At 33.4% G+C, this 12,376-nt stretch overlaps 1 protein-coding gene across 1 annotated transcript in view; it reads right to left on the bottom strand.

Moving 5' to 3' along the window:
• The window catches only part of LOC129221997 (voltage-dependent calcium channel type A subunit alpha-1-like), a 368,073-nt gene that overhangs the window by 198,669 nt on the left and 157,028 nt on the right, over nucleotides 1–12,376 (bottom strand). The window contains 1 exon segment of the mRNA XM_054856408.1: nucleotides 2,414–2,514. Within this exon segment, the coding sequence (XP_054712383.1) occupies nucleotides 2,414–2,514 (101 nt within the window).

The raw sequence follows: 12,376 nt of genomic DNA, 5'->3' as shown, positions 1-12,376 counted from the left end.
TCAGGCTGTAGAGGGTCCCCGGAGGGGTATTGCGAGTTGCTATTGCCCTCCCGAGGGCGTCCCAGACATGCTCTATAGGATTGGAGTCCAGAGATCTGCTTGGCCAATCTATCCTGTGAATATCCTCCCGTTCAAGAAATTCGTCGACCAGAAGAACTCTATGTGGTCTTGTGTGAACATCCATTAAAATTAACCCAGGGTTAACAGCGCCCCTCAAGAAGTGAGCGTAGGGCTCCAAGACCACATCCCTATAGCTCACAACTGTGACAGAGCCTCTCTCAAAGACATGTAGTGGCGTGCAGCCATCCAACATGATGCCTGCCCTGACCGTCAAACCTCCTCATCCATAATGGTCGGTTTCGCGGTTATTGGAGGGCAGGTAGTGGCTCCCGGTCCAGCTTAACCGACTATTATTGTCCTACGTTCATTGGATAGAAGCAGGAACCCACTACCTACCCTCCAATATGCGCGAAATCGACCATTATGACGGTGGTGGTTTGACGGTCTGAACAGGCATAATGTTGGGTGGCCGCACGCCCCTCCATGTCTTTGAGAGAGGCTCTTTGACAGTTGCGAGGAATAGAGATGTGGTCATGGAGCCCTATGCTCATCTCTTGAGAGGTACTGTTAGTCCTGGGATAATTTTAACGGATGTTGACGTAAGGCTACATAGAGCTCTTCTTTTCAACGAATTTTTGGAAGTGGAGGATATTCCCGAGAGGGTTTAGCCAAGCAGATCTCTAGACGCCAATCCTATAGAGCATGTCTGGGACGCTCTCGGGAAAACAATAGCAACTGGAGATACCTCTCCGGGGACCATCCGTTGTCTGAGAACCGCGTTGTTGAACGAGTGGAAACAATTCCCCCGGGATCCCATAAACTACTTCATTTCAAGTATGGAGTCACACTGCAAGGTCTATAGGTTTGTTAGTTGAGGATTTTGTTCTTCAATTTTGCAACCACTGTTTCATACTATCTAACTCTAACAAGTGTTATTTATGATCATGCGTGTGTATTTTAAATCTTGAAGGGTTATTTGTTTTGCATTATTTCAATGTATGTACATACTAAATTTCATTAAAATCGGCCAAGTCGTTCTGGAGATAATTGACCATATCTGAAATTCTCTTAATTTCTAACACCAGTGTAAATACAGAAAAAACGTGGTAATATATTTTTAACTTAGCTAATACCCTTATATTTGATATTACCAGTCAAGAATTTTAAGATGATTAAGTGAAATGATTGTGCAATGTATCATGACGACATGAATTGAAAAAATTCTTTTACAATCATAAATTTAAAACAGGCAAATTAAACAAACATAATTAGATTTTGGAAAGTAAAATGCATCAAAGATAAGAAACTGGGAATCAAAGAACTAAAACAACAGAGAGATCATACAACGTATTGAGAAAAACATTGCAAATAAATTATTTTAAAAAGAAAGCTCTAAATTTAGGTTCGCAGCCAGAATTTGTTTTTACATAAATATAACTTAATGATCCTATGGTATGCATATTATAAAATAAAATTAAGTACTTTAAACGTCTTAGACTTTAGAATTTACTGCAAATACTATAAACATTAAAGTGATTTATTTTATGAAACTTAATTTTTCGTAGTAACATACTAGAAATATATCCTAGAATATTTCTAGCATGCTTTTTCTGAAAAGGATGATCGCTTAATATAGTGCGTATTTATTTTTAAAACAACAGATCCATTCTATTCATATGAACAAGTAAATTCCTAATTGTGTGGGAAGTGAGAGCTTTATATATAAAAAAACCGTAACAAAATCCGTTATCAAATCCGTAACGCACTGAAGAAACTTTTTAGTCATTGGGGTTTCTCCTAACTAGGGAGCTTCTGAATACAGATTCAATTGTAAAATTGTACATTAAGAGATTATTTTTCATTAACCTACAGACAATAAACTATCAATTTACAGTTTGTACAAGCATCTTCAATATTTTTATTCTTATACAAGAGGAAGTAATTACGCATAAATCACGTTTGTAAAATGTTTCCTTTACAGCTAAAAAAAAAAAAAAAAAAAAAAAAAAAAAATTGAATTTTTCAGACCGAAATTTTTGTTATGATAATATTAAATTTATATATGATTGTTTGCATATTATGTATGACTGAAATCATTTTTTCAATCATAGTAGTGAATTGACAAAGTCAATTTTATCCACAAGTCCTGTGATGTTGCCCAATTGAGCATCGAAAAGCTTTGCCCCACATTCTTCCAAAAGAAATTATAAAAAAACATTACTTCAATGAAGGACGCTAATGATTTTTTTTTTCATTTGGGATAGTACGCAAATACAGTTTTTAGTAATTCTTGAACTTTTCTGGCTACGACCTACATCCTGAACCAAATTTCAATCACACAAGTTCTACTTACTGGGTATACCAGACACCAGTTTGAGCGGCCGCAAAACACGTATTGCCCGTAACGTCCGTAGATCTACATCTAAATCTTCGGATACCAAAAAAGTTATGAACCTGAAAGATGCCAAATATCTAGCTACTACTAGGCAGTCTATAACATCCACATGCCATACAATTTCTTAAATATAAAATTGCATATATAAAGCCGCCATCTATTCTAAACTATAAATGAGCTTTCAGTAACTGTCGTGGTTGATAGTTAGTTTCCATGCAATGCCAATTAAATTACCAGATTCGAAATATTAAATTTATTCCTGTAATCCTCATATATATATAATAGCCTTTGATCGAGTAACTCTCCTGATGTCATCAACAACGAAACTCGTGCATGATAATTTGATAATATGTTTTGGTAAGGTTTAAAATGCTGGTTAAGACTTTTTTTTTGTCTAGGCTGAACAGGATCCGGTAACTTACCTGTTTTACTGGTAAGATTGTCATTTCAGGGGAATGAAGAAACGACAAATTGGTCAGCAATAAACGCTATCTACTGCAGTTTAGGGTTAACCCTTTTAGAGTTAGGGTTAACATTTCAACTATCAAAATATCACTAAACTGGCAATTGCTTCATTCAAATGTAGAAGCAACTTTGATCCGTAACACCTGTCCGGGCGATTTTCAAGTGTCTAAATATTGGGGGAGCCAGCGATTATATCTATTAACAGCGTTAAAATTAGTATTAAATTATTCTAATCGTCTTATTGCTGATGAGTGTTTCGCGAGGCATCTATTAAAACGTTTTTTGTGGCACATTGTTAAAACAAAAGTATTAGTTTACTAGGCCTGCGAGGTCCCAACCTTACATTACTACTACGCTAAATAAATGTTGAAGTTGTTTGAAATTGTTTAAAGTGAGTACCACGTTGTAAAATAAGAAATAACAACGTTAAATTGCCAAAAAAATGCATATAACTGCAGACACGTGTTTCATCAAAACAAGGAACGCTTTTTTCAATCCAAAAGATATGAGCTTATGGATGAAAAGACATCCGACAAATTCTTTCTAATTCTCTTTTATCACGCTAAAAATGAAGTAAAAATTACTGAAAGCTCACACTATTCTAATGAATCAAAACATCATAATAAGTAAGTTCTATAGGACTAAAATCTAAATGTACACTAAACATTCATATAATAAACTTGCAAAAATGTTTCTAATAGAAATTGACTAGTACACTACAATGACTACTATTGAGCAACAGGTCACAGCCACGGTACACATATTACGGACTAGTTTTCTATAAGTTCTAGTTCTTGGAGAAAGGATGTTTAGGCAAAAGAGTTCGGTAGTTCACCACTTACACAATCAGATATTCATGTTTAAATTCTAATCTAACTTACCATTCCATCATCGTACTTAGTTTGGCTAGGCCACAGGTGAACAGCGCTGTTTTTCAACCTATGCTACAACCCAAAACATAATAAAAGTTCAAAATTGTCAAAAAAAAGATCCATACAAAGTATGGACGAATGGCTAGTTCTGCTGAACTTAATTTTGAAAATAGAATTTATTTTAAAATACAGAACTTAATTCTTATGTTAGAGACACTGATTTTGAAATGTAATTGCAGAACATATTTCTAAATCCTATTTTAGTACCAAGCTTAAATTTTTATATTTAAGTTCACTAACCTGTTTTTGGTTGAGTTGTTTTATTTGTAAGCGACGTGTTATATAAGTACTCTTTGTTCCGCAGCTTTATTCTCCAAATTTTTACTTCTTAAATATAATAGTTAAAATTCTCATTAATTTTTATCTTCTCGCGAATGATGTAATTAAAACATTATGCCCGACGATTTTGAATAAAAATATAAAATATCTTTTGTATTCGCAGCTACGCCATTTAAATGTAACTAGTTTGATTGCTAATTCTCGCAAATGTAACTAAGATGCTATGCGTTTACTTAATATTTATGAATACATTTACTTCAATTTTTTTTTAATAAGTCATAATTTTAAGCTTTTATACCACTTAGTAGTTAAAACCTTTAAACGATTTTAAAGAAGGAATATACTTTGCTTTTATGTTTTTTGACTTAAGTCAACCATTTGAATCCTTTGTTATATTCAGCAAGCTAAATTAAAATTTCAAAACAGGATATTTTTTAAAAAGTTTATTCAATTAATAAAACATACACTAAAATTGAATATTTCAGTTATTGCTCTTTGTTTTTATTGAAATCTCTTGCAGTTTTGCTTCTAGTTATATGAATAGCAGAACTACTGGTTGATCTTTTCTTCATCTCGTTTTAGACGGTTAAAAAGACATTACTAACATTTTATGGTAAACTCAATGTCATAAATCTATAATAAAGTTACGATTCATACCATGTTGTATTCAACGTAATCAATGGTTACTTAATGGAGCAATTTTTTGTGTGTTAAAAAGAAGTGTTCATTTAATTTAGAAGTACAACTGAATTTTTAATTGCAAGCAGAATATTAAAATTTTATTTCAATGCATTATTCGCTTAGTTTCTATTATTTTGAAAACATTATGTACTCCCAGCATAATTGAAGGGAGTACTATGCGTTTTATGGGGAGGAAATAACATTTTATTTCTATCTACAACTTAGAAAGACAAGATGAATCGAATTTTATATTCCGTATTTTGTAATGTAATTGAGCGACAATTTACTTTGTAACAATCAAGTAAAACATTTTAATTGGCATCTCTGAATTTCTAAACTAGGAGCAAAATATTAATCTTATCCAAACCTTGATTTTATTTTCTCTTTTTGTAGGGATTTTATATCATAAAAAGTTTTCTTGAGAAAACAGCTTTGCAAAATATGAAGTATTTTAAGAGAAACAATTTAGTTCCAGAATTTTTTTAGACAATGAATTACAAATATAGTGACCTACAAAAATAAATGGTTAGTTTAAGAGTATTTTCTAAAATGAAAGTAAAAATGAAACTTTGTGTTAAATGAATAAGCATTAAAACTTTAAGTTTTCTACAGTTAAAAGTGGAAGTTTTGGTTAAAAAAATCAAACAAAAGCTGATAATTTTCAAAATTTTACGTAAAAAATTAAATAAGTTAAAAATGAAGTTTTTGTGCAAAAGAATTCACTTTTGAAAATAAATAATGCAAAACTAGGGAAATTTTCAGGCTAGAGTGAAAGAGTTCATCTTATACGTAAGTAAGGAAAATTGTTTTATTGTTTGTATTCAATACTGATCGGTACAAAAATGTTATTTACATCACATTGAAGATAACTCTCTAATAATAAAACACAACGCAATGCTTTGCTGTTTAATGGTAATCAAAAATACAATAAAATTATATTTGCGATGCATTAAAGCTGCAAAGTATATTACTTTGATGAATATACATGATTACAGAGTTTTAACAGATGAATACTATAGCTAATTTTTATTATCATGCCAAAATGTAGACTAAGTTACAAATGCAGTTACTGGAGGTAACAACGCAAATAAGAGTACAGCATTCCATCGTATATTCCATTCGTTCCAATCTTAACAAATGCGCCATTTCAGCGTTGTATACTCTCTACTGGAATGCTTTGACTTACTTGGCATTTTTGACACTAATTTTAATGGTCGTAAAACTTTAAACGAACGCAGCATTCTCAAGTCTGTGTCATCTGCTAATGTATTTATTATCCTAAAAATAAATTACTGAATGGTATTTCTACAAAGAATTACAAATTGTATTCTAGTAAATAGTAAAATTGAAAATGAAACCAACATAAATATATTATGTTTGTTTTAGTGCATATGAAATGAATAGTTCTGTTTAAACAATGAATGCACCATTGTTATTTGTTTGGCTTTATCTCATAGTTGTTCTTGTGAAATGCAGAGTGGGTTGTCAACCCCTTCAGTAGGAATTAAGAAATAGGGTAGGTGAGGGTAAAGCCCCGCGATTTTCAGTTTTTATGCCATCATGGTCAGTAAAAGGCATATTTTCCAATTTTTTCTAATTAGAGTCATTGCGTGGGTTGTTACCTATAATCTTTCCAAATTTTAGCTACGTCTGATTAGTAATAATTGAGAAAATTACAATTTAGGGGGAAAACAAAATTGCGGGGTTTTGCCCCCCAAAATGGGGTAAAACCCCGCAATGCGAATCTTTACCCCACTCAAGATGAATGTGAATGAAAAGGGTGACTGCTTGATAAAAACACTTGAAAAACCTCCTTGAACCATTGGTTTATTGTTTTCAGCAGTACCGAACTTAAATATCTCACATATTTAATCTTTTTTTTTTAAAACTTCGTCACGAAAATATTTTCTTCTCCACAAAAGGAGGATTAATTACCCGGGAAAAAAATGACAGCCGCATTTTAAAAAATAATTTAAATGGCTGAAGCTATAATTTAATTGAATATCTAGTACCCAGTGCTTTGAGTTAACAGTACACTAGGTTGAGTTTTCTAAAAATGTTATTGTGTCATGGATGGAACCGTGTAATGCTGAGGTTACGACAATTTATTTATACCGTCTTCATTTCCAATGACTCTTCCTATGTCTCAGTACATTTGCAGGCTTATAGGTGTTTGATGTAAAAAAAAAAAAAAAAAAAAAACCCTCTACATAACCTCCTCCTTCTTTTCATATTGAAGTTATCTTGGCATATTGTGAAGGGATAAGCTTCGCGTTATTCTATACAGTTTCACTCGAAATCTCGAAATTATAGGGAAATTTGTTTCTTCTTCGAAGTCCCAAGTTTTTGTTCCATTTTTCAGAGATATCTTCAATCGATATTTTTGAACCTAACTTTAATGTCTACCATACAGAACGAAGAGATGCCTGCAATTAAGGCACGTTCTTCATTAGGCTCGACATTTATCATGGTTCTGAATTGTTTTTCTTCTGAAGGTACTAAGAACAAAAAATTAAACGTACGTAAATGTTCAAAAAAAAAAAAAAAAAGAAGAAATTATTACATTAATGAAAGCACATTTGAATTGAAATGAAGATTTTACCTAACAAATCTTATCCAAATTAAAACTTTATGAGTAAATGTCCACCAACAATTAATTTTTTAAGATGAATAAGCTGCACAAAACACCATGCTAAACAAAGATATTAATAATATTTCAAAAAAGAGACAATTTTAAGCCGAGTGGAGAGAATCCTTGACCTTTTGGAGATGCGGGGTTTTACCCCAAAACAATTGCGGGGATTTTCCCCATTTTGTCACTTTCTGAAAAACGCCACATGTTGCTTTTAAGCAGCCATTAGAATAACTGTTTTCACGCGAAGGTGAAGCTTTAATGTACCAGTATTAACATGTAATTCATTGATTCTTCTTTTCAAATTCTACATTTTACAATGTTCAAATAATATATTGGAAAAGTTAGATCAAAGTAGTTAAAAACACTACTCTTTTTAAGTATTAGAATAACTGTTTTCACGCGAAAGTGAAGTTTTAATGTATCAGTATTAACGTGTAATTCATTGATTTTTCTTTTCAAATTCTACATTTTACAATGTTCAAATAATGTATTAGAAAAGTTAGATCAAAGTAGTAAAAAACAGACTTATCCCCCTTTCTCGTCTCTGGAGTGCCTAGTCAGGACAAAATTTCATTGATCAATAGGTTTCCATAGGCCAAACCCACCACCTAGAGGTAAATTTCTTACTCTGAGGTGATCAAGTTAAAATGTCGGTGCGGGTTTTTACCCCACGCGGGGCTTTACCCCCACCTACCCTAGTTGAGCGATTTCTTATTATTTGGCAGACAGAGTCTATGGCAAAGACTCTTAAAAAGAAAATTTCAAGATTTTAGGTGAAAAATTAAAAAAATTATGATGTGTACAATGTACCGGACATAAATTTTGAAATGAATATTTCAGCTAGAAAAAGTGGGAATCATCATCAAACTTCATTGTAAAATGTTCTATAAACAATCGTGTAAGCATTTGAAATAATGAATAAAAAATGATATACAGGGTGGTTATAAAATAACGTGAGGTGTTCATAGCCCTCTAGCAAGTGAAGTATTGGACAAAACATTGCCAAATTTCATGGGCATGCACAGCAGACCATGGGATTTCGATTTCTACTATAAAAATAGTACTAAAAATCACCGCCAAGGGGAATTTTGGCGCTGCAAAAGTGTATTACTTGAGAATACTGAAGAATTAAATGTTAAAAAATGCAGCACACGTTAAGTTTTTTCTTCAAATGTTTGTTGTTTACAAATGAGGTTCAAAAAAACCAACATGGAATTTCAATTTGTAACAAAAGAAGAATAATACCACATGTCGTCACGAAGAAAGTTCGGCACGGCACCAAAGATTTCTTTCTTGGATAACATTCATATTGGACGGTGCACCACTCCACGTTAGACTTTAGGTCTGAATGTATTGGAAAGGGTTCAAAGAAGGGTAACTAGACTAGTAAGGGGACTTTCAGATTTAGTTGTGATACCAGACTTAATAGGCTTAATATGTATAGTCTGGAGCAAAAGGAAAGTCAGAGCGGACATAATTCAGTTATTTAAATTTATCAAAATGAAAGATGTTAATGGATTAAATTTTTGCACCGAAAGCAGGACGAGGGTTGGTTTTAAGCTATTTAAATCTCAGGTTAACTTGTAAATCAGGAAAAACTACAACTTCAGTAGGGTCGTGTGCACTTGGAACAGCTTACCGGAAGAGGCGGAAATATGCTAGGGGGTGGATAGCTTTAAGAGGGCCATTGATCTTCATTGAGGATTAATTAATTGACTAGGACCAGCCTAGCTGAGCCCAGAGCCTGTTGCTGGTCGTCACATTTGTATTCGTATTTTTATATTTGTGTTTGTACAGCGGCAACATTTCTTTGATAGCATTATTAGTCATACATTTCCTACAGTATGCCCACCGGGTCGCCCAAACTTTCACCTTGTGACATTTGGTCATGGAGAGTAATCACGATGCGGTGTACCTACGACATATTCTCGATATCTCAACTTTAAAAACTCGGAAATACTTTACAGGTAGGAGATTTTAATCCCCCTCCCCCTTCGGATGTGTGGAAAATATTGTGCATTGTATGCAGAACCTGGAAAATTTTGATGTTGGTCATATTAAACCTCATTTGTACGTAAAAATCATATTTTGTGAATTAAATAAACGCATGTTTTGTCAGTTGACATTTAATCCTTCAATATTCACAGTAATACACCTTTTTAACGCCAAAACTTCTCTTGGTGGCGAGTTTTCGTACTACATTTTTTTTATTTCAGAAATCAAAATCCCATGGTCTACTGTGTACGCCCATGAAATTTGGCAATATTTCGTCCAATACTTCACTTGCTAGAAGGCTCTGAACACCTCACGTTATTTTATAACCACCCTGTATTTGAAATAAAGGGGCAGTTACCAATCACAAAATGAGAAATTCTTGCAGAGATAATAATAAGCAGAATGTAAACAGTTATCACAAAAAATAATAAGTAATTTTATCAGTCTAATGATTAGCAGCTGTTCAAAGTTCATGTCCGGTATTCTGGACACCTCAGGTCTAAAGGTCTGAAGGAGTTAAAAGGTATTTGGTCGAATCCCATGTTAAATTGCACCTGTATTCTGCGTGACAGACATAATGTTGAATGAGTCTTTACAGCTAGAAGAGGAAATTGCGAGGAATAGACGGATATGTGGTGGCAAAAATTGGCATTATGTTTGCCCAGTGTCTCCCGAGTTTTGCCGACATTTTATTTTTACCTCCCTGTTTTTAAGTTTTAGTCATACCTTTAAATCTATGAAAGGGGGAGGAAATTTGAAATGTCGGCAAAACTGTGGATGAACCGTTTGCCCAAGGCCGTTGCAGAAGTAGGTCCACCTGTTGATTTTTCTTTGCTGGCATTTTATCATATCGCTCATAGGTAAGAATAGTGGTTCATCTTAAAACTTTGAAAAGCGTAAAAACTATTGCTTAAAAATATGTTTAATGCCCTTGCTACAATTTGGGCACAAAGCTTGTTTACATAGCTGGTGTGTGGTGGAATATAAACGGAACACTCAATTGTGGCACATCATTAAAATTTTACAATCGAAAAGAAAGATTTTGAACATTAACTATACAGTGGCAATTTTGATTTCGAAAACCAATCTGTCGACATCACAGATCTTTTGATCATATAGTAATATTTGAAAAGAAATCAGTTTAAGGAACAGTACCAATGAGCTGCTTAATTTTTTTACGCTTTTTTTTTTTGAGATGTGCCACGGTTGTTGATAGTGAGCGATATGCACACGCATTGGTGCAGATACGAATATTATCTGTGACTCAATATCTCTCGCAAACTTCACAGGAGTTGCAACAGTTAAACCTTAAAAATAATAATAATAAAAAAAACAAAAACAAAAATCACACACTCTTCGGATATAAATGTCCAAGCATAATTACGTCGGCCCATTTATATTTGCTTCAGAATTTAGTTTGGGTAATCACAAAGAGGTTGTAATAAATGTCTCGAGGCAGTGAGCTAGATTTTGAGCATTTTTATGTTCTTGAAAAGTGATGCCAATACAATATTTGCATCTGAATAGTCATGCATTCTGCCAACATCAGAGATTGCAATGCCCAAAAAAGAAAGCGATTAAATATCAGCTTCAAGATTTTGTTTTATTTTTATTTTTTCAAAATGCATATTCTGTTTACGACAATCGGAAAATCACAATTTCAATCAGGATGGTTTGCCAAATCTTTTTTGGCAACAGATGCCATTACTTTTTTTTGAGCCTTTTACATAATATAATATTTTTTGATTCATTTTCGCTGGATATTGTCCAGAAAACATGAAAAGATAACTGACGATGTTAACGCTAGGAAGTCCGAACAATGAAGCCAAAGCACAGAAAAGTAACTATGTATGATGTAAGTTAAGAAATAGTTGAACTGTAGCTGTTTAGAAGAAAACAGTAATTAATCAATGCATAGTTGACAAATAATGTTAAGGCTCATATGCATGTTCGTTAAGCTCTAATTAAAAAAAAACATATTTAAAATTTCAATTCATCCACACCCACTTTTTGAGAGTGATGACACTTACTGCGTTCTAAGAAACTACAAGTTCTTTTTTGAGGATGAATTGCAACCACTAAGGTTTAGATAGGGATCGAATCATATTTTGAGTAAAACAAGCTAAGGTATTACAAAGCACTTAATTCGTCATAAATGAGCACGTTGAATGCATCATGAAAGTGTCACAACAAGAAATTTGATGAATCTTTATAGATGATTGTTTACACGACAGAACTTGTTAAATGCTATGGTGTATGGAATCATGTGATGGCATTAATGGTTCTCATCTTAGTCGGCAAAATGGCCTTGATGATACTCTTAGGAACTATACGGAATTGTAAGGCAACAATAGGACATAAATCGCCTTGATACAAAGCATTTGTACAAACAGGAGTTGACTGATGCGTCTTGATAGTTCTATGGAGACCTGGGGAGCGCATTTTCTGGAGGCTTCGTGAGATTCGACAACTTGTCTTTTACTTTCATCTCTAAGTATACATTATATCAAGTAGTTATTAAACTGCGCTCCGTGGAACTCTAGGATTTCACACAGCATTGTCTGGAGACATTGCGAGACTGAACCACTTGTCTTTCACTTTCACCTCTGAGCATACATTCTATCAGTAGTCTTTAAACTGTGTTCCGTAGAATTCCAGGGTTCCACAGTGTGCAATTTCAAGGGACTTCGCGAGATTCTACCTTTTGTCTTTCGCTTTCATCCCTGTGCATTATTTATACATAGTTTTCAATCTGTGTTTCGTGGAGCTCAATGGCTTTACTGCGCTTTCTCTGAGGTCTTCACCAGTAAAAAATTAAAGTGAAATCACCAAGTACTGACACCAGTTTATTAGTATTCATTAGGTTAAGAAAGAATATTAAATGTGACTTCAGATCAACTTATATATAGAGCATGAATACAAAAGCTTGTGTAA

Source organism: Uloborus diversus, chromosome 5 (genome assembly GCF_026930045.1).
Source record: "Uloborus diversus isolate 005 chromosome 5, Udiv.v.3.1, whole genome shotgun sequence".
NCBI lineage: Eukaryota > Metazoa > Arthropoda > Arachnida > Araneae > Uloboridae > Uloborus > Uloborus diversus.
The sequence above is the reverse complement of the archived record's forward strand: the minus strand, read 5'-3'. Positions and strand labels throughout refer to the sequence as shown.